The sequence below is a fragment of the Ostrea edulis genome, chromosome 2 (genome assembly GCF_947568905.1).
Source record: "Ostrea edulis chromosome 2, xbOstEdul1.1, whole genome shotgun sequence".
Taxonomy (NCBI): Eukaryota; Metazoa; Mollusca; class Bivalvia; order Ostreida; family Ostreidae; genus Ostrea; species Ostrea edulis.
This window is the reverse complement of record NC_079165.1, coordinates 20,641,874-20,668,885: the sequence shown is the minus strand read 5'-3', so window position 1 is coordinate 20,668,885 and position 27,012 is coordinate 20,641,874. Positions and strand designations below refer to the sequence as shown.

Sequence of the window (27,012 nt, the reverse complement as noted above, 5' to 3'; positions counted from 1 at the left end):
CTGGGTAGGAGTCGGTCAGGGTACGAGTTGACTAGAAATCCGGAATGAACTACCACAGTTATGCGGACGAATCTCAAATTTACCTTGTAATACGACCAATGCAAGGATGGAATGATTAGAAGCTTTTATAGCAGATATTAGTTCATGGATGGCTACAAACTTGTTGAAACTGAACCAGGACAAAATGGAGCTGGTCATTTTATTTTTAAATCATAATGCAGCAAAAATTCCATTACAACACCTTAAAGTTGGAGAAAACAACATATCTACTGCATTGTGTGTCAAAAATCTTGGTGTGCACTTCAATCCCTATCTCACTTTTGATAACCATGTCACATGACAACAAGAAGTTATTCAAATAAATAAGGGTTTAACAACCCGCATAGCACTTTTTGTTATATTCAGCTTTCATGCTGACAAAAGTGCTCAAAATACTGACAACTTGGTTCTAGAATACTGACATCAGTCAGACTGGGTAAACAGGTCTGCATGTGACATCTGTTGTGAAAGCATGCCACTTTCATATAAGCAATATTGGTCGAATTTGCCATTTCATAATACAGAAGCATGCAAGATGCTTGTCAATGCACTTGTTACATCAAAACTTGATTATGCGAACTCTCTTCTGTTTGGAATCAACAAGTTAGAACAAAAACAAAAAACCTTTAGCTATCGATCTTAATTACTTTAATTTAGCTATCAATCTTAATTACAGTGTTTTATTTTGATGATTTAACAGATATAAGATCTTATTTCATACTCCTCTGTCATTTAATTTCATTTAATTGTGTATAATTATTGTTGCATTCCTCTTCTTAGTTCTTACCCTGCAAAGCGCCTTATAGTAATTTGTTTTATATAAGGCGCTATATAAATTTTATTATTATTATTATTATGTTTTTCCTTTGATGATAGCAATACTTTTATTTATTTATAAGCAGAATTTTTAGTGAGGATTTAATTTTGGCATTATTAGTGAGGGTGCCAAGATCGCTAAAATTGAATATCGCTAACAATTTATTCCATATCATAGGTAATAGTTATTTTTCTTTGAAGTATAAATTCGCTAAAATAAGCTCTCTCTAAATATTGTATACTAATTTTTATTGGACTGAATTTGTGTCTCGCAAAAAATTCTACGTATACAGTATCTGTGATAACGGCATGTTCTATCTCACATCCGACCCCTCCTATCCGTTCAAAAAAGATTTTAATCTTTATTTCAAATCCATTTCCCCAAAGGAGAGAGAGTTAAACATAATAAAGAAAGAAAAAGGGATAAAAGTAAAGACTAGCCTAAATGATGTTCTAATAAACCCCATCCAAATACACACATAGGTGAATTTGTTTACGCAGGGGAAATCGGCTTTGATTTACTTGCAAAAAACACACTTTTCAACAATTTTCTTATATCGAAATACACAACCACCCTTTTCAATTTCAAGATTAAATTTTGAAAAACGTTTTATGACTCTCAATAAAATAATGTTCCATTTTCAACATGTTATGAATATTGCAAAACTATTGCATTTAAAATCTGTCATAAACAGCGCTTTTCCAATCACCATGTGTCCAGTCCACATGCTTCCAGTGCATAGCTTGATGACATGACTTCTAATTATAGAATGCACCACTTGTCAAACAATCTACATGTATGCAAAGATTCTTATTGATTTTCTTGACCTCTAACCGCTGTGTGAAGGTTACAGCGCAAAGACACTCTAATCCCAAGAATCGGTAACCAATCTATCCAAAGGTTTTGGTGCACAGATTCTTATTGATTTTCTTAAATCATAATTTACTTTAAAGGTCTGCATGAATGAACTTCTTAAGACACTTAATTACAGGTGTAGTTTCAAGTAACTATTTCTGTAAATGACCTGCTTCTTATGTCTCACTTTCCTAGAATCCAATTTCCCACAAGCAAACTTGAAGTTCATCATATCCTCAATCTGCAGGCTGTCTAATAATAGTCTCCATGATGTAGAATATTATCTGCAGGCTGTCTAATAATAGTCTCCACAATGTAGAATTTTATCTGCAGGCTGTCTAATAATAGTCTCCACAATGTATAATTTTATGCTACAACTACATTAATCTACACTTTTTAGCTCGCCTGAGATGAAAGCATGACCCCCGGGGGTAGGGTGGGGCCACAACAGGGGATCAAAGTGTTACATACAAATTTATAGGGAAAATCTTTTAAAATCTTCTCAACAAGATCCACTGGGCCAGGAAAGTACAAATTTACATGAAAATTCTTGTCATACTGCACATTTAAGTTTGTAAAAATCATGGCCTCCGGGGGAAGGTTGGGGCCACAATAGAGATCAAAGTTTTACATGCGAATATACAGGGGAAATTTTTTAATATGGGCCATGGTGACTCTGGTGAGCAATGTGGCCCATGGGCCTCTTGTTGAAATTCACTTTCATTGAATGCAGTCACTGTATGATAAACTTCTCCATCTTCAACTCCCCATACTTCTGTAGCAATATTCCATTATCACCTGCATATGGTGTTTATGTCTTTCAACTGATTCGATACACAAGAGCTTGTTCTGCGTATGATCAGTTTTTAAATGGAGGCAGGCTACTGACAAATAAGTTGATGGGGTTTCAACAGTCATTTTTAAAGTCAGCATTTTGCAAATTTAACCATCTATTTTACCAATACAACCTGTCATTGGGACAAATGCTGTCTGACGTGTTTCATACCAATTGTTAGACCATTCTTTACACACTGATTTTGGTTACAGATTATTCCATTTACCTGATCAAAATATAGGGCTCATGGCAGGTGTGACTGGTGAAAAGGGAATACTTACTCCTCCTAGGCACCTGACCCCACCTCTGGTATGTCCAGGAGTCCATGTTTGCCCTACTCTTAATGTTGTATTTTTTATACGAGTTATGAGATTGATCACTGTTCATCATCTTCACTTTTTCGTTTATGCTTAAATGTGAAATATTTTGCCCATAAACTCAAGACATTGAATATTTAATATTTATTTTGGATAGATTGTGAGTCTTGCTAAAACATGCCCTTTTGTAGAAATTACACCCCCAGGTAGGAAATACGAGATGTTGTATTCAGCTACAGGCAGCATAATACAGTATGGTATAGCATCAGGTGTCTATCAGAAAACTGCATACACCTATTGTGTAAATAAGGTCAACTTTGCTTTTAAAAAATTGAAAGCCATTTTAGGGTGCCAACTGTAAGTACGCAGAGTCCATTGTAACAGTTGCTAACTCACCGTCCATTGGCTGGTTACACTCGTCACATTAATTCCCCGGCAGTGTTCACCAGACACGATAATCTTCACACGCTAAATGACCAGACATTCAACATGCTAAAGTAAAGGCTTCCTCTGCTGTCCAGACTTTAGAAAACTATTTATGTAACAGATAGTGAGAGACTTTGTAGTCATTCATAAAAAAAATACAATACAGAAAATAGATCAGAACTGATTGACACAATCTGTGCTCTCTTTTACTCCAAACAAAACATTCTTATGACTACTTTTCAATGTTGCCCTTCTACAGTTATGCAGTTAAAATATGAAGGTAGGAAAAAAGTGTCCAAATTACTTGAATTTTTCTGTATTTGAGACCAAATATAGCAATGAAATCTTGATATGATTTATTTCAATGAATAATCAAAACGATACTTTGGAAATATGGTCAAGCACTATGACCAGACACCTGTGATATTTATGCCCCCGGAATCGAAGATATATATATAGGCATATAGTTTTTGGCCTATCTATGTGTCTGTCTGTCTGTGGCAAAAAACTTGAACCTTGGTCATATCTTTTACACCATAAGTGGTAGAGCTTTCATATTTGGTATTTGTATTTCTTGTGGTAAGACCTTTCCATTGACACCAAAATCTTTGACCTTGTTACCTTAACATTGACCTTTGATGTGGTTCCACTTTATTGTTATCCAGGGACATCAGTGTTCTAGATAATCAGCAATTAATGACCCTACCACCTGAATATCTTGTTCAACCGGTCACACTTCACTGCACTGCTCTCAAAGTACAGGTGATACTGAGGGGTGTTGGGTAATTGGCATTGTTATCCAGGGTAAACCCTATAAAATTTGACCAATTGTGTGTGAAAATCAGTGGCATATGGCATTATGCTGGGTTGTCATTATAACAGGGTTGTTAACATGGGGGAGAAATCTGTTCTTTTATATGATTTTCAGGCAATAGGGCTGGGTGGCATTATAACAGGGGAGGGGGGGGGGGGGGGGCAATATATCGAGGGAGCACTGTATTATATGATAAATAAGTATTCCCCATGTAAATATTCAGACTTATACTTCTTCTTTTGGGACACATTTTTACCAGAAGGGATTGAGGACAGAATTACATTTTGATTAATCTGGAATAAAGATCATAACATTTTTGGAAATCTTTGCAGCACCTTTAGTTTTTCTTTTTATACCCCCCGCAACAAGTTGTGGGGGGGGGGGGGATTACTGGAATCGGGTTGTCCGTCTGTCTGTCCGTCCGTCTGTAGACGCAATGGTTTCCAGGCTCTAAAGCATTATTCTTTCCACCTACCGTCACCATATCATATATATGGACTACCCATGGGATGAAGATGTTCCCTATCGATTTTGGGGTCAAAAGGTCAAAGGTCAAGCGCACTGGACATTGAAGTAGCAATATGGTTTTCGGGCTCTAAAGCGTTATTCTTTCCACCTACAGTCACCATATCATACATATGGACTACCCATGGGATGAAGATGTTCCCTATCGATTTTGGGGTCAAAAGGTCAAAGGTCACGCGCACTGGACATCGAAGTAGCAATATGGTTTCCATTTAAATTCTTTAATGGCTTTCTTCATCGCATGGAGATACTGTGTTCCTAGATACCTTTTGGATCATAATACTGAAGTTTTTCTTACTACCAACACCCTTTGGGAGATTGGGGTAAGCAGGGGGTATTCTTAGTGAGCATTGCTCACAGTACCTCTTGTTTTAACTAGCATGCTCTTTGGAGCATATGATGTCTTTCCAAGCTTTCAGTCTCAACCTATTGGTGTACTAGTGTTAAAAGTAACAATTTATTTGATTGATCTTTTAAATTTCTATATATATACTGCACACATCAATTTAAAAAATCAATGTTTCAGCAGATGGTAAATGTCTGATATATATGTTCTCTTTAAGTCAAGGAATGAGAGTAAAGTGTAAAGTTCTACAGTGGAACCCCGTTATTACGTTTTCCATTTTGTCACGATAAAATAACGTAATAACGGGGGCAACGTAATAAACGTTCCCAGTGAAATCCATTAAAAATATCATTTGGAAATTGTATATCGTCCGTTGGTGCTCCGTGAAGGGGTGTGTGAATATATGTTTACTGTTTCTTTGTTTAAAAGACTATGATACTTTGTTTTATTTACATCTTATCTTTAATGTCCGTAATTCTTCATGTTCTTATCCCTTTTCTTTATTTCTGGTGTAGGATTCATAAGGATGTTTTGATAAACGTTGCTTTTCTGCATTCGTTTGGACCGCCATTTTGTTCAACTTTAAAACAATGCGTTCATGTAACTTTCTCTCAATAACTCGTTCCGGTTCGTATTCAACATTCGTATTAAAAAAAATAACAAAACATTGTTTTTATTAAGTTCGCGAATTACACAATACACAACGCAATAAAAAAAAATCCCATCCAAAAAACAACAAAACTATAGACACAAAACGCACACGATACCCAACACTTACACACTTTTCTCACCAATGATAAACACGGAGAACAATTTAAGCGCAATCCACATAAAAAAAATATAATGATGCACGAAGATTTCATTTACAACGCTAAATGATGGCACTAAAATCACGTACGCATCAGGGGATTTTAGAATATTCACAGAGGTAAATGCCGTGCACGAATCGGCCGATAACATAAGACAGTTTGGTCGGTGTATGTATGGACGAGATTTACGAACACCTAAGCTGCATGTCCAAACTACGGACAATTTTTTAATTGAACACTTCCTTTAGTCACCTATGTCCAAGAAGTTACCCAAGCGGTTTTAACATTGCTACGATAAATCTTGTCTTTCATGTTTGGTACCAAAGCTGTCCGTAAATAGAGTTTTAATAGCGAAGGTAATCACACAATGCTGAACACGCAGGTAGTTGAGAAATTATTTCTTTGATTATCAAAATATGAAAAATGAAGTAACTTTCATAGAGTACAATTTCTAAATAAACATTATTTAATTGTTTATCACTGGCTTCGATACGGGGTATTCACCTGTATTGATGTCGCTAGATCTATCGAAGCGTGATCAGTCAAGCGTCTCTAATCCCCAAACAGACCAGGAAATTTACGTGGTGACTGCCTCAGGCAGTCAAGGTGTGAATGGCTTATTATTTTGAGAATCACTATTGAATAATTAGGGGTTTATTACGTTTTCGTCGGAATTTTTACAACGTAATACCGAGTCCCGGCATCTTAGGACAACGTAATAACGAGGTCTATTTTATATAGGTTTGTTAAGAAATGGTTTTGTGCTTTGAAATTCCAACGTAATATGCGGACTAACGTATTAAAGGGGGAACGTAATAACGGGGTTCCACTGTATTTCTATTTTTTCTACCAGCATTTTAATCAGACCAAGTAATTGAAATTCTTTTTTAACATGTTCAGCTGAAAGGTTAAGCATCACTACATTAGGCCAATTCAACTTAATTGGTAGATTATCATCTAGGGTCAACAAAAAGTATGGGGCGGGTGGGAGGATTTTATTTTTTAATTTTTATTTTCTGAGAAAAATATTAAAGACAAACCAGTTTTTTTCCCAACAGATCCGCATCATTTAATGGCAGATGGATATCAATCTATGCTATTTTCATACACTAATTCCAGGTTAAGCTTTAATATAAGAATATAATAGAAATATACCCAACTTCTTCAAGATTTACGTCTGTAAGAACGGGAGAAATTAAGAAAACCATATAAATCTATTTTCTTCATGTGACTTTTTACGTTCCTATTCCGGAAATGTAAACAAGAAGTGTAAATACCGGAGTCGGACATGAAAATATTCCGGAAATCGCAAGTTTCTCAAAATAAAAAAATTCGGGGAGGGCCAATTTTTTAGGGGTGGGCGGGGATGATAATCTATCAATTAAGTTGAATTGGCCTTATTGTAGACAGAATGAAAGTTATTATATTCCCCTACCGACGAAGTCGAAGGGTACTTTAGGTTTGTGCTTTGTCCGTCTGTCTGTCTGTCCGTCAGTCCTGCAAGTCAGTTTTCCACACTTTTTTTTCTCTGTTCTTGCAGATATATATTTCATATTGGGTTCAAATTTGGTTTCAGTCCATTGATTTTTTTAATTAAGTACTTGGAAAAATTACATGAATTATCTGTTTTCTGCACCTTTTTTTTGTTGTTGTTGCTTGCAGATATTTATTTGATATTTGGTACATTGCTTTGCCATAACAAGTTACACATCATGTTCGAATTTAGTTTTGGTCTGTTGATTTTTCTCTAAGTTATGGCCCTTGGACTTACAAAAATTGCATGAATTATCAGTTTTTTACACTGTTTTTGCTATGCTTGCAGATATTCATTTGATATTTGGTACTTTGCTTTGCCATAAAAAGTTACAGATCAAGTTCAAATTTGGTTTTGGTCCATTGATTTTTCAATAAGTTATGGCCCTTGGACTTAGAAAAATAGCGTCAATGATCAGATTCCGGACTTGTTTTGTTGTGTTTGTAGGTTTGATATTTGATACATTGCTTTGCCATAACATGTTACAATTGTGATTTTTCGTTGAGTTACGGCCCTTGGACTTCAAAAACTAGTGTGAATTAATAAGTTTTTCTGACTTTTTGTTTTCTTGTGCTTGCAGATACTCATTTGATAATTGGTACATTTTTCGTTTGCCCCTACTAAGTTGATAAGAACTAGTGGAGTCATATCCACACCAGCTTAGTTCACATCCAAGTTTCTTATTTCTGTAGATAAGAGTACTACACTCATTTAAACTTTTAGAATAGTAATACAACATTATAGCTAAATTATTCATTATCACCTACATTTCACAGTTCATTGACTTGATTAAAGACCTAAACCTAATTATAAATTTGTCTTTTTTCCTGGTCTAGTCTTTGTACCTGAGTAGAAGTTGATTTCCAACCATTCCTATCCTTGTTCCCCAATTTTCCCCTTTACCATAACTTATACAGAAGGAATTGCAGTCCGGTAACTTTTGCGACCTGTAGGGGACTATGTACATGTATTGCCATACAATACTCACAGAATGCTTGTTTTCTAATTCAAAAGGTAAGGTACTCTACCAGTTGATCTACCTGGTCATTGGCAATCAAAGTGGTCGAACTTTTACATTTCTCTCCTCTAAATGTTTTCACTCCCGAAAACAACCAGGCTTTCTCCTAGCAGTTTCCCCTGTCAGTTCCAGGGGCATTTCAGGGCACCATATGTAATGGGAAGGGAGACAATGCAATGGTCCAGACCCAGGATTTGAATCTCGAGAACCCCAGGTCTTTGCTCAGATGCTCTACCATTTCTGAACTCTGTGGTTACCAATCATGGGAGGGGGGTGGGGGTGGAAGAAACAACAAATGTAGATAAAGAGATTTTAATTTGTAATATTTGATATTGTTTATTTGTTATGTACTTGACAAACATTTTGTTTACAAATAGTGAGACGGTCAGACAGGTTCAATCACCAGTGCCAGATAGCCCGGTTGGTAAATGACTAGAGAATCCTGGGGCCTGGGTTCGAATCCCAGACTGATCCAATCCATTTTCTCCCTCCCTAATATACTAGTAGGTTTCTGTGCTAGCTGTATGGATATAACATATAGATTTTTATTAAATCTGTTGTTCATCATATGTCAATATTTCATTTGTTATGAATGCAGAAAATATAGATTTCAGAATTATGATCTGGAGACGTAGGGTTACATAATATAGATCTAGATTTTTAATATTTTAAACCTATTGATGGTAGGTACTGTATTTAACCTGAAGTTTATGAAGTGACACGAACATGTGAAATGTCACTAGGTGATTATTGTGCTTATGGTCCCTTAATATAGATATAAATATTATATTAATATTAAATATGATTGTTATCACATCAGTAAAGGATGTTCACTTCCTATGTACCATAATTACTACCTTCATTACATCATTTTTTGTTGACCTTTTAATTACTTCATTTGAGATATGTGTCATTAGTTAATTACAACATTATTCATGTTTTTGCTAGTCTTTTCAAATTTTTTCCATGTAAAAAAGAGTGTTTATTGTACAGGGAAGGATCATACACTGTGTAAATAGTACATAATTAATGGGATATCAAGAATTTTTATTGTTGTTAGTCTAAGGTGAGATAGGTCAATTGTGAAGTTTGGGTCAGTGATTAACAACCTGTTTTCTTGAATATTTTATGCTCGCTGTAGCTCTCTAAGAAAATATTGGGACAAAGATCTGTCCCAATAATTTCTCAGAGAGCTACAGTTCTGCAGCTAATTGTTATTAACCATGCTAGCAAACATTGAAAATATTGTCAATATTAAGAATATTTTCAAAAAAGGAAATGATGAATGGTCTAGGGAAGTTAAAAAATGTGGATCTGTTTTGATAGATCAGAGCAGTTATAGCCAGTGGCTAATTTGCATTTAGTTCTGTATTAGAATAACCGTTGCAGGATTTGAACAGTAATAATGATAGAGGAAGGAAAGAGAAACACAAAGCCTTGTTATTATGATGAAGTTGAATCAGTTTTAATCATATCTGTCAAAATCTTCAGATTCTCAGTTAAATATCCCAAGTCTCTGAATCTAAAAGTCAGTCACAAGCTTTTTTTCTAAAATCATATTTTCATCTCCTCAGTATGAAGAGTTCTTGTATGATTTCTGAAATGGGTTTAAATTTTATAGTGTAGTGATATTACCAGACTTCGTATGTCGGCCTGGTTAGATCACCTAACTAGTGATGCTATAGGGTCCCGGGTTTGATCCCTGATTGATCCAAAGATTTTTCTCCCCTTCTTCACTACAATAACTTAGTAATGTCCTTATATACAACCTTTTGTAATACATAAAAACTGACTTCAAATTTTTACTTGCTACAATCAGAAGATGCTAAATCTAAACCAAACATGGTAAAATACCCCCCCCCCTTTTTTTTTTGTGGGTACATTGAGATAGGAATTGCAAGTGAATTGTACCCGAATGTCACGAAACGATGCTATCTCTATAATAGACATGGTAAAATACCCATTTTCAAAAAAAAAAAATTGTAAAAACAAGGTAACATGTAGGTAAATTGTACGCGAAATGTCACAAAAAATTGTAAAATGTCGAGAAACGTCACATATGTCCTTGTTATGCTTATCGTGAAGAGAATAAATTGAAATAAGAAAAGAAAATGTTGTCACTGAAAGGTAATACTTCCTTAAATAGATTAATTGTTTTCCAACAATATTCAATGAAAGAAAAGGAACATTTATGAGATATATACACACAGAGAGAAAGAAAAAACCTATGACACTCTATAGGTGAAACCAATGCATGAGTGGCTGTTGTGATAACTAGCTAGGGGCCATGAGAAATTGACAAGTCGCACTAAGATTACTTACCTCATCCTGGTGTGATCTCATGTAGATGAATGAGAAATTTAGAAAAAATACTGAAAAAGTGCCAACTGACTCAAACTGAATGGGCAGTGCAAGTGTTTTTTTAAATTTCAAAGGATTTATTTCATTTTCTGCAAGATCTTGTGTTGTGTTCGGTACAGATGTGCAACTTGTCGGATTTGAGAGAAGTGTAAGTTATGGTTATTACTATTATTAAGAATAAATAAGCCTAGTGATTCAGAAATGATTTGATAGGCACAGAGCACTATATGCTGGAGGTGTGTGAAGTGCAGTTTGAGGTTGATAATGACGGAAGTCACAGCATATTAAGTCAGTTAGAAAGATGCATGTGCATTAATAGGTAGGTAGCGCTGTGTGTTCTACTTTCATTGATCGTTATTTTGTATTTAATTGATGGGTATTCGTACATTATGTAAACTTATAAGTTCATCTCTAAAGAGGGACAGACTGCCCACATTACGCTGTAATTATGTGGAGTTTCTAGCTACAGCACAAACAAAATAATGTTTTGGTGTCTGATGATTCATGGATAAAGCAGACATGATAAGGATGAAGAAATGTCACTGGAGATAAGGCTGCGTTTTTATGAGTAGTTTTCGTGGCAGTACCAGTAACAGAGTCCAACTGCCCTCCAGTATGTTCACACACAAAACCTTGGACAACAGTTTGACCCAATATGTCCAGAAACAAATTATTCATGAATTGCGTATAAGTACATGCACTGTGATTATGGCCAATAATTTTGGTAGGTTGGAAGTTAATTGAATTTTTGTGCACGTGTGGAATTCTATCTTATGTTTTGCATTTTGCATTAAATATGCAGTTTGAGGGTACATGATTTTAAGTGGATTTTTTATTTGGTGAAGACTATACCTAGATATAGGATGTGTTGAATTACCACAACTGGTGCATATATCGTCCGGATGTCCAGACATCCATGTGAGCTTTGCCTGACAATCCACAATATATATTATTTAAAAGTTCACACTCTCAGGAATTCAGTCCTTATTCTCTGTCCAATTTCCATTAAGTTCTGCACTGAAGCATGAGCTGTTACACTATTGCTAGATGACAGTTTCATAGTTTGATTATTGATCACCATTAATTAAATGTGGGAATGTAATGTTTACATGTGCAAGGGACATTATCCCACATGAAATGTCCTTCTTGTTTTTGCAGATTGCAGGAGTAGTGATCACAGAATGAGAAGACACAGAGGCTAGCATTTTTCTCAATGTCCAATACTGAGGTCCCGGTGTCCTCAATATCTGAGGTTCCTGATGCACCAGTTCCTTCCCAGACTGATTCCCCTGAAACTCAGCAGGTGCCCCCAAAGCTGGAGAGGGAGGATAACCAGAACAAGGATGAGACCGCTGAACTGCTGGCCAGACTAGAGGAGGCAAATAAGTAAGGGTATAAGTGACATACTATTGATTTTTGGAAAAAGAGATGGTTACATTTGTTTTTAGCTAAATGGCGATGAAGTGGAACCTAATAGGTGAATGGGGTCTGGATGTCAAGCCATCAATCTGAGCTTTAACATTGAAACTTTAGAAAAGTCAGGAGTATGTTTACTTATCAAAGGCCTTCAATTTGTTAACATTAGGACTCTGAATATAGTGATGAGTTGTATTATTCTGCAATACGTACATATATGTGAAGATTTATTGGCAAAAAAAGAAAACTTGACCCATTTATCGTAGTTACTACTTTTCTGGGGTTGGCGGTGGGTGGGTGTGGGGGGTATAAGAGACTAAGAGTTATTCATTTTTAATATATAAAGACCTTTGATTTGGCCAGAATATAACAAGTCTAGAGTATTTTTTCTGTGCGGAGACCTTGATGTATGCAAATGAAAGAGACAAGAGAAATTGGAAGGTCTCTTTATGACTCATTTACATCTATATCATCTCTGCAGCCATTTCTAGTATGATTATATAGTTCAAGGTTATGGTCATATTTTATCATGAATGATTTGTGATTTGATATGTTGTTTCAATTGACTGGTCAAACGTGACTTAACCCATGCACAATCAGTACATTGTACTCTTTTCAAGTCATTTACAAAAACATAACTTTGAGACTAAAATGAGACAACAACAGATTAGAACCGCCCACTCTTTGAATAGAGAGCTTTTGCCATTCACCCACTGAGCTAAACACTGATTCAAAACAGTTTGAAAGCAGTGGGTGTAGAGGTGGGACATAATTTATTTGCTATGACTATGTACAAACTAAGCAAGCTTTGGTGAGAAAACTCCGTTCATTGTCTCTCAAGTTAGAAACCTCTACTCATTAAAATGCTTATTTATGCATTTATGCGACAACTTGTAAAATAAGAGGTGTAAACACTTGAAAATCACTGATATAATGAGTATTCATTCAGTAGTAGACCAGCCCCATTTTCCCGGATGTTAACAGCTTATCTTAGTTCCTGTTGCATTTCCTATCAGAGCTTCTTTGGGTTGGCAATTATCTCTTGTCATGTTCCCCAAAGTTGTGAACAAATTGCAGAACAAGTGGCAATGGAATGAGAATGTGAACAAGTTTCTGGACGATGTTGTCAGAGGAAGTCGCAATGTGTTTGGTACAAGGTACAAATTTTAACTTCTGGTCGTGAGGTATGCTATAGCTATGTCTGATTTTTTTTCATTTAAAGTGTATACAGTGGACATGATGTGGTGTTGAATTTTTATTTTTTAATTTTTGGAAGAAGTTATTACGGGGTTTCTACCCAAAGTTGTTTTTTCCAGAAAAGTCCATGTCCTACAGCAAAATTTAGAGTTGCTTTGATGTGTTGTCTTAACATGCTGACATACTATTTACAAGTGAACAGATACAGCAAAACAATGAACATGACTAGGCCAACTGTTATTAGGCCAATTCAACTTAATTAGTAGATTATCATCCAGGGTCACCAAAAAGTATGGGGCGGGTGGGAGGATTTATTTTTTAATTCTATTTTCTGAGAAATTTTGTCAACAGAAGTGCATCATTTAAATGCCAGATGGATATCAATCTATGCTTATTTCACAGACAAATTCCAGGTTAAGCATTAAATTCAAACACAGAAAGATACCAAACTTCTTCAAGATTTACGCCTGTAAGAACATGAGAAATTAGGAAAACCATATCTATTTTCTTCACGTGACTTTTCACGTTGCTATACTGGAAATTTAAACAAGTGTAAATACCGGAGTCAGTCATGAAAATTTTCCAGAAATTGCAAGTTTTCGCAAAATAAAAAAATTCAGGGCGGGCCAATTTTTTAGGGACAAGCAGGGATGATAATCTATCAATTAAGTTGAATTGGCCTTATTTCTACGTTTTATGTTAGATGTAAAATATATATATGCAGTAAAACACAGTTGCATAAAAAGGGAGAGAAAAAACAAATAAGTGATTTTAAAACTAACTAGATGAAATATCTCTTTAGTGTGTATCCAACTACCATTCATATGAATAATGAAAAGACATGTTATGAGCTTTGTCAGTACTAACCAAAACTTTTAAAGGGAGGAGTAGTCAAAGATCTATACACAGAATATGTGAACTGGCCAATTTTCGAAAAGCTTACATGCATGGTTTACCAAAAGTGCAGAATTCATTCTAGAAACCTACCCAATGGCCCAATATGGAAGAATGATGAATATTTGGACAGTATAAGACAGGGACAGTTACTGACAGGGAAGGGACAGTTACTGACAGGGACAGTGACTGACAGGGACAGTGACTGACAGGAACAGTTACTGACAGGGACAGTTACTGTATTTCTTTCGTGGTCTTGTAATATTTTTATAATTAATCTTTAGTACTAAACAGAATGGGGAACACTTTTCAGAAGATGTAGAGTTAGAACTAGAAGTTGGAATGGGTTTCAGCACAAATCTGTACTTCAGTTTACTGCATGTAAACCTTTTCTTTCGTTCTCATATATCATACCATTATTTTTCCAACCATCTCGGATGTTTATTGTCATATTTTTTCTTTGAATGCAAATTGAATTCCGTGCAGAACAGTTTGTGGTTATAGAGAAGCCTTGATTATCAATCAGTTTGCTTTCATTCATGTAAACATGGGGGATTGTCGTTAAGGCAAAAGATATTGGTTTTTGCATGTGGGAAATGAATTGTGGGTTTTATTGAGGAACAGGTAAGCCATATAGATTGTTAAGCTGTCATCAACCCATAAGTCATCCACTGCTTATAGATGTGGTCTCTTTGTCTCAGTGTAATAATTTTAGCCAATATGAAGATCTTAATGAGTGAAATATGGAATGGAGAGTCATTCTATTCATGTTTTGTAGATTGTTAATGGTAATAAAACAGTGCAGCAATTAATAGTGGTACAAGCAATTAGGGGAAGCTCATATTTACATTTAACATGCATTTTGTGTAGATGCATTTGTGATTTATTGATATTTCATGATGAATCCTAGAATACCTAATGTAACTAAAACCACAAGAGTGATCAGACTTCCTTCCACCAACACAGGTTTATAAATCCATCACTCCCAAGTTTTTCATTGCTCTGTAAGAATTATCTCTTTTTGCCTGCCACTGTTTTATAGACTGGCTTATCAACAACTAAGGGAAAACATCTAATTAACACAAATCTCATCCATAAATTGCTCCCAAACTTCTTACCAATTATCAAACTTTGCTTTAGTTAAGATTTTGAGAAATCCAAGCCACAGAGGTTATGTAATCTTGTACAAACAGGTAAATATGCATGCAGCACTTGAAACATAACCTCCTAGGCAAACATAATTAACATATAAATGACTTGCAGGACACAATTCAAGAGAAGATAATCCTTCTAGTCTACGCACTAAATACATGAAATGATGTGTATCTTATTGTCTGTTTCAGATTGTTGGAGGCAGATGAGAAGTCCTTGGTTAGCCTCAATGTGGCCCCCTCCCCGACTCCTAGTCACTCCAGGAAGGGGTCAGGGTCCAGCGTGGTGTCCACCACCTCCTCTAACAGCCATTACAGTAACCAGCAGTCTACAGAGGAAGCAGACAGTAGTATGTACATACACTGTACTTAGTCATTACAGAAATAGTACACACTGCATCAAACTGGGATAGTTAGGTTTCCCCTCTTCCAGGGGGAAACATTGTTTTTGTACTTTCTGTCAAGTCTGTCAGTCTGTCTGTCTGTCACAAAATCTTGTGAACACATCTCCTCCTGTACGGATTATTGGATAGACTAGAAACTATTGCCATTTATATATGTGTATATTGTCGGGACGTGAGAATCCAATTATTTTTCTAAATGTTTAGTGGATCTAAGAGGGGTGGGGGATGTAAAATAGCTTGTGAACACTTCTCCTATATTGCTTATTTGATAGACTTTGTACAATACTGTATTGACATTTGCAAATGTGCATATTGTTGCTACAGGAGGATCCAATTGTTATCCTTAAAGTTATAGTGGATCTAAGAGGGGCAAAGGATGTAAAATAGCTTGTGTACACTTCTCCTATATGGCTTATCGGATAGTCTTGAAATTTATTTATGATATTATCATTTAATGATGTTCACATTGTTCTGACCCAGGGATCTAATATTTCCCTACAATTTACAGTGGATCAAAGAGGAGTGTTTTATAGTTTTTTTTCATGTACAAGGGTATGTTCACTTTCCTACCGGTACTTTAGCATAGCAGTCATCATTTTAATTTGTACATGTATCATATACAACAATGGCATTGGTCACATTGATGTTGAACAAAGTGCAGTTCATAATGTCTATATACCTGCTCATGCTTTCTCCTCCTCATGCAGTACATTAAGGGGAGGGGGGTGCAATTTGAATCACTTTCAATTTTGGGAGGTGGGGAGACTATTCGTTTTCAACAAAAACAAATTATATTCATACTATGCAAATCAAAATGCAAAGAATGTTTTTAACTAACCATCTTGTATCATCTTTAGAAGTGTATCAGGTAGGTTAAGCTGGTAAATGGTGAGATGCATGTATGGACTTCATTCAACCAGTATTTTAATGAAGTGTGTTTTTGTCCAGAGAAAGCCCAATGATATGTCAAGACAGAGAAGATTGTTACTGAAGCTGCCCAAGAAACTTATAAAGTTATTATGTTTGTCCATCCTCCATATTTGGTCACATGAGTATTTTCACATTATTACACTCACTAGTGTGTTCTTACTGGATTATTATATAACTGTACCATACCAATGAGATGTTTCTCAAGGTTTCAAGAAACTAAACATTTAAACAGTTTACAGTAGACAGATGACATCTTGGAAGAAAGATTGACAGTTTTAGTCGCCCGAGTCACTCAGGTGACGTATTGCTATTGGCCTGTTTCCCTCGTCGTTTGTTGCCTGTCGTGCGTTAACAATTGAACATTTTTAACTTCTTGATAGCTTTACTTCCAATTATTTTCAGAGTTGGTATGAAGCATTTTTGGGGCAAGGAGGACATAATTTGGAAATTTCAGGACTTCTCCATCCCTGGGTCCTTACTGGTGGGACAAAAACTGCCAAAAATCTACTCAATTTTCAAAAACCTTGTTCTCTATAACCGCACATCTGTCAAAAATGTCAATTTCATGATCCTGGGGGTAGAGGTTCTGAATATTGATGGTATATAGCACACAAACATACCTATTCAAATATATATGGCATACAAGGGGATAGTTAAAGATTCATAGATATGATATACTGCTGCATGCTATCAGAATCCATCTTTAGGGACTTGAATTCTGGAGAATATTAAGATAACAAGTGTTTAAGTCATAGAGTGGATTTGAGAAAAGATATGTTGTATGTATGATGATGATGATAATTGTTGCATAAAATGCAAGTGGAAGTTTGTGTTCGTCATTTGCAATGCATCATGGGCATAAAAATCTCTCCATCTGGATGTAGTCGCACTTCATTTAATAAATGGTATCATACTCTTACAAATACGAAATGAAAACTCTCTCATGGCATGTCAGATTTAGGTCAATCTTCATTGAAATATTAACTACAGAATTTCAAGGTCACATCCAAGATCAAGGTCACAAGTGGAATGTTCTGTGAATTAATCCATGTTTACTTGGGATAGACTGGTGTGCAGTTTATGCGGAAGACAAGTGCATTATCAAATTTAGGATTAAAGAACTTGTGAATTAGTGATAGAAATAAAAAGTAAGTGTAATTAAAGATTAAGTGTAACAAAAGATTATAAGAACATGAAATTGACTTCATAAAACTTAGTTGGACATGTGCAGCTGCAGTCACTGGCTTATGGTTTAGCAAAGTATGGATTTGGCCAATGAAATATAAGTAAAATTGCTTGATATATAGAAGTGATGTGTAAAGATCAAATTTATGCAAATAATGTCCTATTCCTGAAGTGGATATTTCCTTCAGATTTAATTGATGAAACATTTAAAAGTTTTTGTGTGGCTTTATTTACATACATTTTATATCCCGTGCTCAGGAAGTTAGAGAGGGAAGTATATGATAACCTATCGATCTGCAGGAAGAATTTTTGTCAGGTTCAGATTTTTCATTATGTAACCTTAAAAAGGCAAAAATTGACCCTTTTGTAATGTGACTTTTGGGAAAAACACTATTGTTTGGATTATGCATAGATTTAAAGCAAAACGCAAAATTTCACTTGAGAAACTGTTCAATAACTTGGCACCTACAGGCATTATTCCTGAAGAAAACGGGGAGTGTTCTGGAATAGGTAAGACGAAAAGAATGTTGCTTTTGTAGGTCAAATGTTCGCAGAGCCAATCAGTTGGTTTGCTCTATTTGCCCATTGGATGTTTCATATTATTGGATTGCACACAACACTGTATGCACTGGATAAAAAATATGTGTATCATGAACTGAAGGATGGTGTCCATGTAACATTTTCGTAAACCCAGGTTTACATTGTGAGTAGGGGTGTCCAATAGGACAATTATTGTTACATTCACCTATAGTGGGTGACATCTTGGTATTCTTTCCTTGCTGTGGATCAGGAGGTTTCGGCAAGAAGAAAAAGATCTCCTGTTGTGTCGTTTAGATTTTACAGGCCACATCATAGACAACACAGGCTCAGTGCAACCCCCTGTAGCATACATATAGGGATGCTGTACAATTTTGGAAGAGAATTTCAGACTTCTCAAATTTTAGGACATCCATGGTATTTTGCAAGACTAAAGTATGGGTATTTTACAATATGCAAATCCCACACCAACCCTATGTGATGTTAACAAAACCATAGGTTCATCTCATCCATCTGACTGTGTTGTGGTTCATATTGAATTACACAGAGACCGCAAGGATCCAATGCATTTTCGTTACTAGGTAGCATCGTGGTCTACGTACAGCAATGGATGGGAAAACTTCCATGAACATCTTGCAAGCTTAGTCAACTATGTGACTATGTGGATGCTATACATCTCTGTTATAAACCCTATGTGTTAAAATGGCAGAAATCTGGCATAGGTGAAAAAATTCAATAGTTACAGGTGGATGTACATGTGTCTAAGACGTTTTAGGTGCTAAAGAGCATCTCTCATGTGGTGATTTGCAATTGCTACTTGTATATGCGAGTTAGCTTCTTTTATACCTGTTTCAAATTCTCTCACAGTGGTTCAAGCAGATGGACCAGAAAGGTTACGAAAATCTTCTCCAGGTAATTCAGCGTATGTTATATTTGCCCGTGGCCCATGTAATCTCCACCCAACCACCAACCCTAAATGTACAGGATGTGACCTCCCAAATGCATCCACCAAAATACACATGTATACTCACAGCATCCACCAAAATACACATGTATACTCACAGCATACAACACATTTTCCCCTCAGCATAGCAATGTATACAACTTATATATAATCATGAGGAAATGATTGTGTCTATCTTATCGTTGTTAGATATTTACTTCACACTTCTTTCTATAATGTTTTGTAGACACAGCGACAGGAAATGTTTGGGAAATTTGGGGAAAACTGGTCAACGACTGGGATAATGCCAAGAAGAAAACGTCGCTCATCAAGGTATATAGGACAGAGAACTCTGTATGTTAATTAATTTGTCACAGCCCGATTGAAGTCCATTTGTCAGAATGACGGGGCAGGTATTGTGGCTGTACTTGAAATCATTGAGCAAGCTCTACATTTTAGAACATTGATACATTTGCTAAAAACACAACACCAGGACACTATAGAAAATCCTGACATAAAGTGCAAGCAATTCAAAACAGATGATAGTGTTAACAAATTTAGAACTGCAATTTTTGTTGTGCAAATTGAGCATGATGGACGGAACTAAAAACTACAAAACTTGTGCACATACAATTCATTATGCCAAATGTGGTGGGGATGATTACCGCAAACTGTACAAGTAGATCATAGTTGACGGAACGCCTCAGCAAATGATAATGGTCATGCAGTGCCCCCAGCTGTAGAACACGGACAACACATGATCATTTATTTAGTAGAGAGGATAACACACATTGACAAATTATGTTTCTACTACTGTTATGACATTTTTGTCCACTTGATGTACTGAAAATTCCATGAAAAATATCATTGGAAAAAATATCTTTCTGAAAATGAATGTCAGTGAATCCTATCGCTCTACGTTGTGGTATTTCACTTAGAATTATTACTATATATAGATGAAAGACAAATTTTTCCTGGAACAATGGGAAACAGATTTTTTCCTGTCATTAATCTGACAAAACTAAAAAAGTTAAAATATGTGTCCTTTATACAATATAGTGTCATATGAATTTTTAAAAATTGTTTTACAGATTTAGTGATAATTTCCATAGAAATGTTAAAAAGATTCAAGAAAACTTTATAATTCAACTTCTTTAAATCTATAAGGTCACATTTAAAGTTGAAAGTGACCTGTCTGAGTGGTACATTTATTGGGACCTCGTTCTTTCCGTTCCCAGGAGCTGGTGAGGAGGGGGATTCCGCATCATTTTCGAGGCCTGGCCTGGCAGTTGTTACTCGGAGTTCATGACTCCCCCCATAAACAGCTGTATGTAGAGTACTTAAAACAGACTTCTCCAAGTGAGAAGCTGATTCGAAGGGACATAGCGCGCACCTTCCCTGACCATGACTTCTTCAAAGAGAAGGACGGACTAGGACAAGAAAGTTTATTTAATGTTATGAAGGTGAGCTCAATTTGGCTAGATCATGGATCAACATCAACCATTTCAGCATATCTTCACATGAAAGTTTTATTTCCATTTCACAATAGATGCTGATCATTTTAATTTCCTTTTTCTCATAAGATGTTGGTATGGCAGTGTCCATCTATTTGCGTATTACACTGAATTTTTAGGTCACTCAGGTGACTTATTGCAGTCCATTTTTGTCCGTCGTCATGAATTTTTCAACTTCTGAGATTCTCCTTGGCAAATTTTTATCTAAAAATTTTATGTAGCATCAATGAGTAAGGGGCAAGAATTGTAATTTCATTGACCTCTAACCACATGTAGACCAAATCTTCAAAAAATTATGATGCCATGTTTAAGAATGTTTGTCCTTCCTTCTAGCAGAGATTGAGGAGAGAAGCTTTTACCTGAATCTTGAAATTCATGGCCTGTGGGTCAGGGTTTCTTGTCTAAGATGGGATTCTTTGATTCATATAATGAAAATACTTTATTTCTTTGAAAAGTACTGCAGACAAAAGTTGATTTGGTATTCTGGAATCATCATGTCTGTATATCTCACCGCCCATATTCTGTCCTCTCATCTTACTCTCTCTCCAGGCAAATCTACAAATCAGCAATGGAGAGGCATATTAGAAACTAATACTTGGCACAAAGGCTGCCTGTGACAAGAAAAAGTTAGATGAATCTGAACCAAGGTCATTTGGCCAATGTCAAGGTCACCAAAAGAGTTAGAAATATTATGAAGTCTGCTAAATGTAGAAAAATTTGAGATGACAATTTTGCCATTTTGTATGATTTTGGATGCAGATCTAATGATGCACATGCAGGTGTAAATATGGATCCACAAATCCAACTAAAGTTTCATCTGTTTTATCTAAATAATGGCCCATAAATTGTATGTCACCTACTATGATTAATGATGATAGTTAAAATATTACTTTGTACTTATAATTTATACAATGATTGCACAGGTCAATTACTATATGCAGATGTCTGAATGAAAAATGATACATGTAAACTCAAATATTTCTTCCATAATTACCTTTTGATTAGTGACCTTTTCATACCGTTGGTGCAATTCATATCAATAATTATTAAAGAGATTGTTTTTATTTTTTGATTTAGTGCATGCTCCTCTATGTAAATTTTAGGCATATTCCCTCCATGACAGAGAAGTTGGTTATTGCCAGGGAAGTGGATTCATTGTCGGTCTTCTACTCATGCAGGTCAGTAAAATAGTCACCATATAAACACATGTATCTGTATTCATGCAGGTCAGTAAAATAGTCATCATATAAATACATGTATCTGTACTCATGCAGGTCAGTAAAATAGTCACCATATAAATACATACAGGTCAGTAAAATAGTCATCATATAAACACATGTATCTGTACTCATGCAGGTCAGTAAAATAGTCATCATATAAATACATGTATCTGTACTCATGCAGGTCAGTAAAATAGTCATCATATAAATACATGTATCTGTACTCATGCAGGTCAGTAAAATAGTCACCATATAAATACATGTATCTGTACTCATGCAGGTCAGTAAATAGTCATATAAATACATGTATCTGTACTCATACAGGTCAGTAAAATAGTCATCATATAAATACATGTATCTGTACTCATGCAGGTCAGTAAAATAGTCACCATATAAATACATACAGGTTAGTAAAATAGTCATCATATAAACACATGTATCTGTACTCATGCAGGTCAGTAAAATAGTCATATAGACACATGTATCTGTACTCATGCAGGTCAGTAAAATAGTCATCATATAAACACATGTATCTGTACTCATGCAGGTCAGTAAAATAGTCATATAGACACATGTATCTGTACTCATGCAGGTCAGTAAAATAGTCATCATATAAACACATGTATCTGTACTCATGCAGGTCAGTAAAATAGTCATCATATAAATACATGTATCTGTACTCATGCAGGTCAGTAAAATAGTCACCATATAAATACATACAGGTCAGTAAAATAGTCACCATATAAACACATGTATCTGTACTCATGCAGGTCAGTAAAATAGTCATCATATAAATACATGTATCTGTACTCATGCAGGTCAGTAAAATAGTCACCATATAAATACATACAGGTCAGTAAAATAGTCATCATATAAATACATGTATCTGTACTCATGCAGGTCAGTAAAATAGTCACCATATAAATACATGCAGGTCAGTAAAATAGTCATCATATAAACACATGTATCTGTACTCATGCAGGTCAGTAAAATAGTCATCATATAAATACATGTATCTACTCATGCAGGTCAGTAAAATAGTCACCATATAAATACATGTATCTGTACTCATGCAGGTCAGTAAAATAGTCATCATATAAATACATGTATCTGTACTCATGCAGGTCAGTAAATAGTCATATAAACACATGTATCTGTACTCATGCAGGTCAGTAAAATAGTCACCATATAAATACATGTATCTGTACTCATGCAGGTCAGTAAATAGTCATATAAATACATGTATCTGTACTCATACAGGTCAGTAAAATAGTCACCATATAAATACATGTATCTGTACTCATGCAGGTCAGTAAATAGTCATCATATAAATACATACAGGTCAGTAAAATAGTCATCATATAAACACATGTATCTGTACTCATGCAGGTCAGTAAATAGTCACCATATAAATACATGTATCTGTACTCATGCAGGTCAGTAAAATAGTCACCATATAAATACATGCAGGTCAGTAAAATAGTCATCATATAAATACATGCAGGTCAGTAAAATAGTCACCATATAAATACATGCAGGTCAGTAAAATAGTCATCATATAAACACATGTATCTGTACTCATGCAGGTCAGTAAATAGTCATATAAATACATGTATCTGTACTCATGCAGGTCAGTAAAATAGTCACCATATAAATACATGTATCTGTACTCATGCAGGTCAGTAAAATAGTCATCATATAAATACATGTATCTGTACTCATGCACGTCAGTAAAATAGTCATCATATAAATACATGTATCTGTACTCATGCAGGTCAGTAAAATAGTCATCATATAAATACATGTATCTGTACTCATGCAGGTCAGTAAATAGTCACCATATAAATACATGTATCTGTACTCATGCAGGTCAGTAAAATAGTCACCATATAAACACATATATCGCAAAAAGACTTATCAGGAAGTTGTTATGTGTCTTTATTTAAACCATAAAATGCTTTTTTTGTTGTTGTTGTTTTATTGGGCAATGAAGGTAGTTAGCATTGCAGAAAAAATTCATATCCCCCATAAGCAGGTTATGAAATTTATTTTTGCAACGATTGCTACCTTCACCTCCAATAAAACAACAAAGAGTGACATTTTATTGTTTATATTTATATTGTGCATTTTTAAAAAAAATTACATTGAAGGACTGAAATACAATATCGTAGACTACTATGTCACTTCAAACGGAACAGTCAATGTTCCCTTTGACCTTGATGACGCTCCATATTTGGTCATGATTACGCGGACAGGTGGTACTAAATAACTGGACCGATCTAGTTTGCAACAAAAATGCATTCATTGTCGTTGATGAAAGCAATGTCAATTTCAAAAGAAAGATATGAGAAAAGATTCAATAAATGTAAATATAATAGCATTCAGAATCTTTTTTTTTCTTTTTCTTTCATTGTGATGCTACAGTTGTGTCTGAATATCAATTAGCAATTATTTCAAGTAAAACTATGCTAATAACTGATTGTGAGCTTGATAATCGAAAATGAGTATGATGATGTCAGTAACATTTGTTTATTATATCCCCCGCAACAAGTTGTGTGTGTGGGGGGGGGGGGGGGGGGGGGGGGGGGGGGGGGTATACTGGAATCGGGTTTATCCTTTCCACCTACCGTCACCATATCATATATATGGACTACCCATGGGATGAAGATGTTCCCTATCGATTTTGGGGTCCAAAGGTCAAGTGCACTGGACATTGAAGTAGCAATATGGTTTCCGGGCTTTAAAGCGTTATCCTTTCCACCTACAGTCACCATATCATACATATGGACTACCCATGGGATGAAGATGTTCCCTATCGATTTTGGGGTCAAAAGTTCAAAGGTCAAGCGCACTGGACATTGAAGTAGCAATATGGTTTCCGGGCTTTAAAGCGTTATCCTTTCCACCTACCGTTACCATATCATACGTATGGACTACCCATGGAATGAAGATGTTCCCTATCGATTTTGGGGTCAAAGGTCAAGCGCACTGGACATTGAAGTAGCAATATGGTTTCCGGGCTTTAAAGCGTTATCCTTTCCACCTACAGTCACCATATCATATATATGGACTACCCATGGGATGAAAATGTTCCCTATCGATTTTGGGGTCAAAAGGTCAAAGATCACGTGCACTGGACATCGAAGTAGCAATATGGTTTCCATTTAAATTCTTTAACAGCTTTTTTCATCGCATGGAGATGCCGTGTTCCTAGATACCTTTTGGATCATAATACTGAAGTTTTACCTATTAACAACACCCTTTGGGAGATTGGGGTAAGCAGGAGGTATTCTTAGTGAGCATTGCTCACAGTACATCTTGTTTCATCAAAAATCATTTGATTAAAGTCTTGGAAATAGTACAATGTAAATAAGATATTTTAATATTCCATTTTACAGCCATACACATACCCCTTCCAGATATAATGCCACTCCCCTTACAATACAAATATTGGTGTTATAAAGGGGTATCACTGTGTATATGTTTTCGGTTAAATAGAAAAATGTCATTATATTGCCTTGTCAATGGTGTATGTATGTGGGTCTGTGTATCTTTCCAAATTCCCCCTCTAGGATGTTTAGATTGTGTGTATAATTCAAGGTCATGGCAAAATCATTTCTTTTTCCTGCATAAATGAATTGATAGGAAAATAAAACAAAAGTGTTACTGTCAGTGCATGTATCACACAAGAAATGTACATTTTGTTGTGGGCTTGAAGAGTGTCTCTTACATTATTTTACATGGTATGGATGTTTACCTGAAGTGTTTTCTTATATATGATTTTTATGCCCCATTATCAAAGATTCGGGTGCATATAGTGTTTGGTCTCTCTGTTTATCTGCAAAAACTTTAACCTTGACCATAACTTTTGAATAAAATTTGATGGTAATATGGCTTTCATATTTCACATATGTATTCATTTTTGATTTCCAGATGCCTGAAGAAGAAGCTTTTGCTGTCCTTGTTAAGCTGATGCAGGACTATCGTCTCCGAGAACTATTTAAACCCAGTATGGCTGAGCTAGGCTTGTGCATGTATAAACTGGAGTGTCTCATTCAGGTAATCATAAGAGAAAAGTACTGCAGAAATCATTTAGAGATTTATGGGGGGGGGGGGGGGGGAGCTATTGAAGATTTATACATTGCCTTCATCATTATCAGAGTTGCATGAAAGTTTCACAGTGAAATTTGTTTAGGTTCAAATAGCTCCTAAAGTTAGCCATGAAAACAGTTATCTAAATTAGACTCTTGTTGATTGTGTAGAATTGAAAATTGTAAGTTAATGTATTCATGCACTAATAAATTTTTTTTAGGTGCTTGAAAGTTTTATGCTACTCATTACAGGTCTTGCCTTTCCTTTTTAGTAATAGTTTAAATTGAAATAGAGAAATAAACTGTTTACAAGAAAAAATTTTCAACAAGGTTTTAAGATTTTGATGTGATTAACTATGTAGGTCAGAGTCTTTGTGAACAAAAAAATTGTCTCAAATACATTCACATTCATTTTCTGCAGAGAATGCTGACCGGGTACTGTATAATCACATATTTTTTGTGGGGTCAAGTCTTCGTAGTTTGAGGGGAAAAAGTCGTGTTCAGGGGGCTCACTTTCATACTGTGGCATCATTAGATTTTCTTTGGGGCCTAGATCAATTTTCATTTATTTCATTGATACTCCTATCCTACAAATTTCAAACCATAATGAAATACATAAAAGTAATTTATAAAATATTTTGATATACAGAAACCATATCAATGAAATTACATCCCAGCGAAACTGTATAATCTCGATAACCCACGAAATTACATCTCAGTGAAACTGTCAAATCTCCACAACCCTCGAAATTACATCCCAGGGAAACTGTCAAATCTTGACAATCCACATAAATTACATCCCAGTGAAACTGTAAAATCTCAACAACCCTCGAA

At 35.4% G+C, this 27,012-nt stretch overlaps 1 protein-coding gene across 25 annotated transcripts in view; it reads left to right on the top strand.

The window, feature by feature from the left end:
* LOC125678911 (ecotropic viral integration site 5 ortholog-like) overlaps positions 1-27,012 on the top strand; it is a 56,323-nt gene that overhangs the window by 2,362 nt on the left and 26,949 nt on the right. For 3 of the 25 annotated variants that reach the window (XM_048917709.2, XM_048917703.2, XM_048917713.2), the window contains exons 2-8: positions 11,855-12,082; positions 15,547-15,704; positions 19,278-19,322; positions 19,601-19,686; positions 20,592-20,816; positions 21,971-22,045; positions 26,021-26,146. In XM_048917709.2, the coding sequence (XP_048773666.2) occupies positions 11,910-12,082; positions 15,547-15,704; positions 19,278-19,322; positions 19,601-19,686; positions 20,592-20,816; positions 21,971-22,045; positions 26,021-26,146 (888 nt within the window). In that variant the 5' untranslated portion in view covers positions 11,855-11,909. Of the gene's footprint in view, positions 1-2,758; positions 2,856-8,712; positions 8,839-10,567; positions 10,845-10,909; positions 11,421-11,854; positions 12,083-13,070; positions 13,270-15,546; positions 15,705-18,114; positions 18,384-19,277; positions 19,323-19,600; positions 19,687-20,591; positions 20,817-21,970; positions 22,046-26,020; positions 26,147-27,012 lie in introns of those variants that run through there. The other 22 variants (XM_056156351.1, XM_056156345.1, XM_056156350.1 and 19 more) reach the window with 16 other exon arrangements.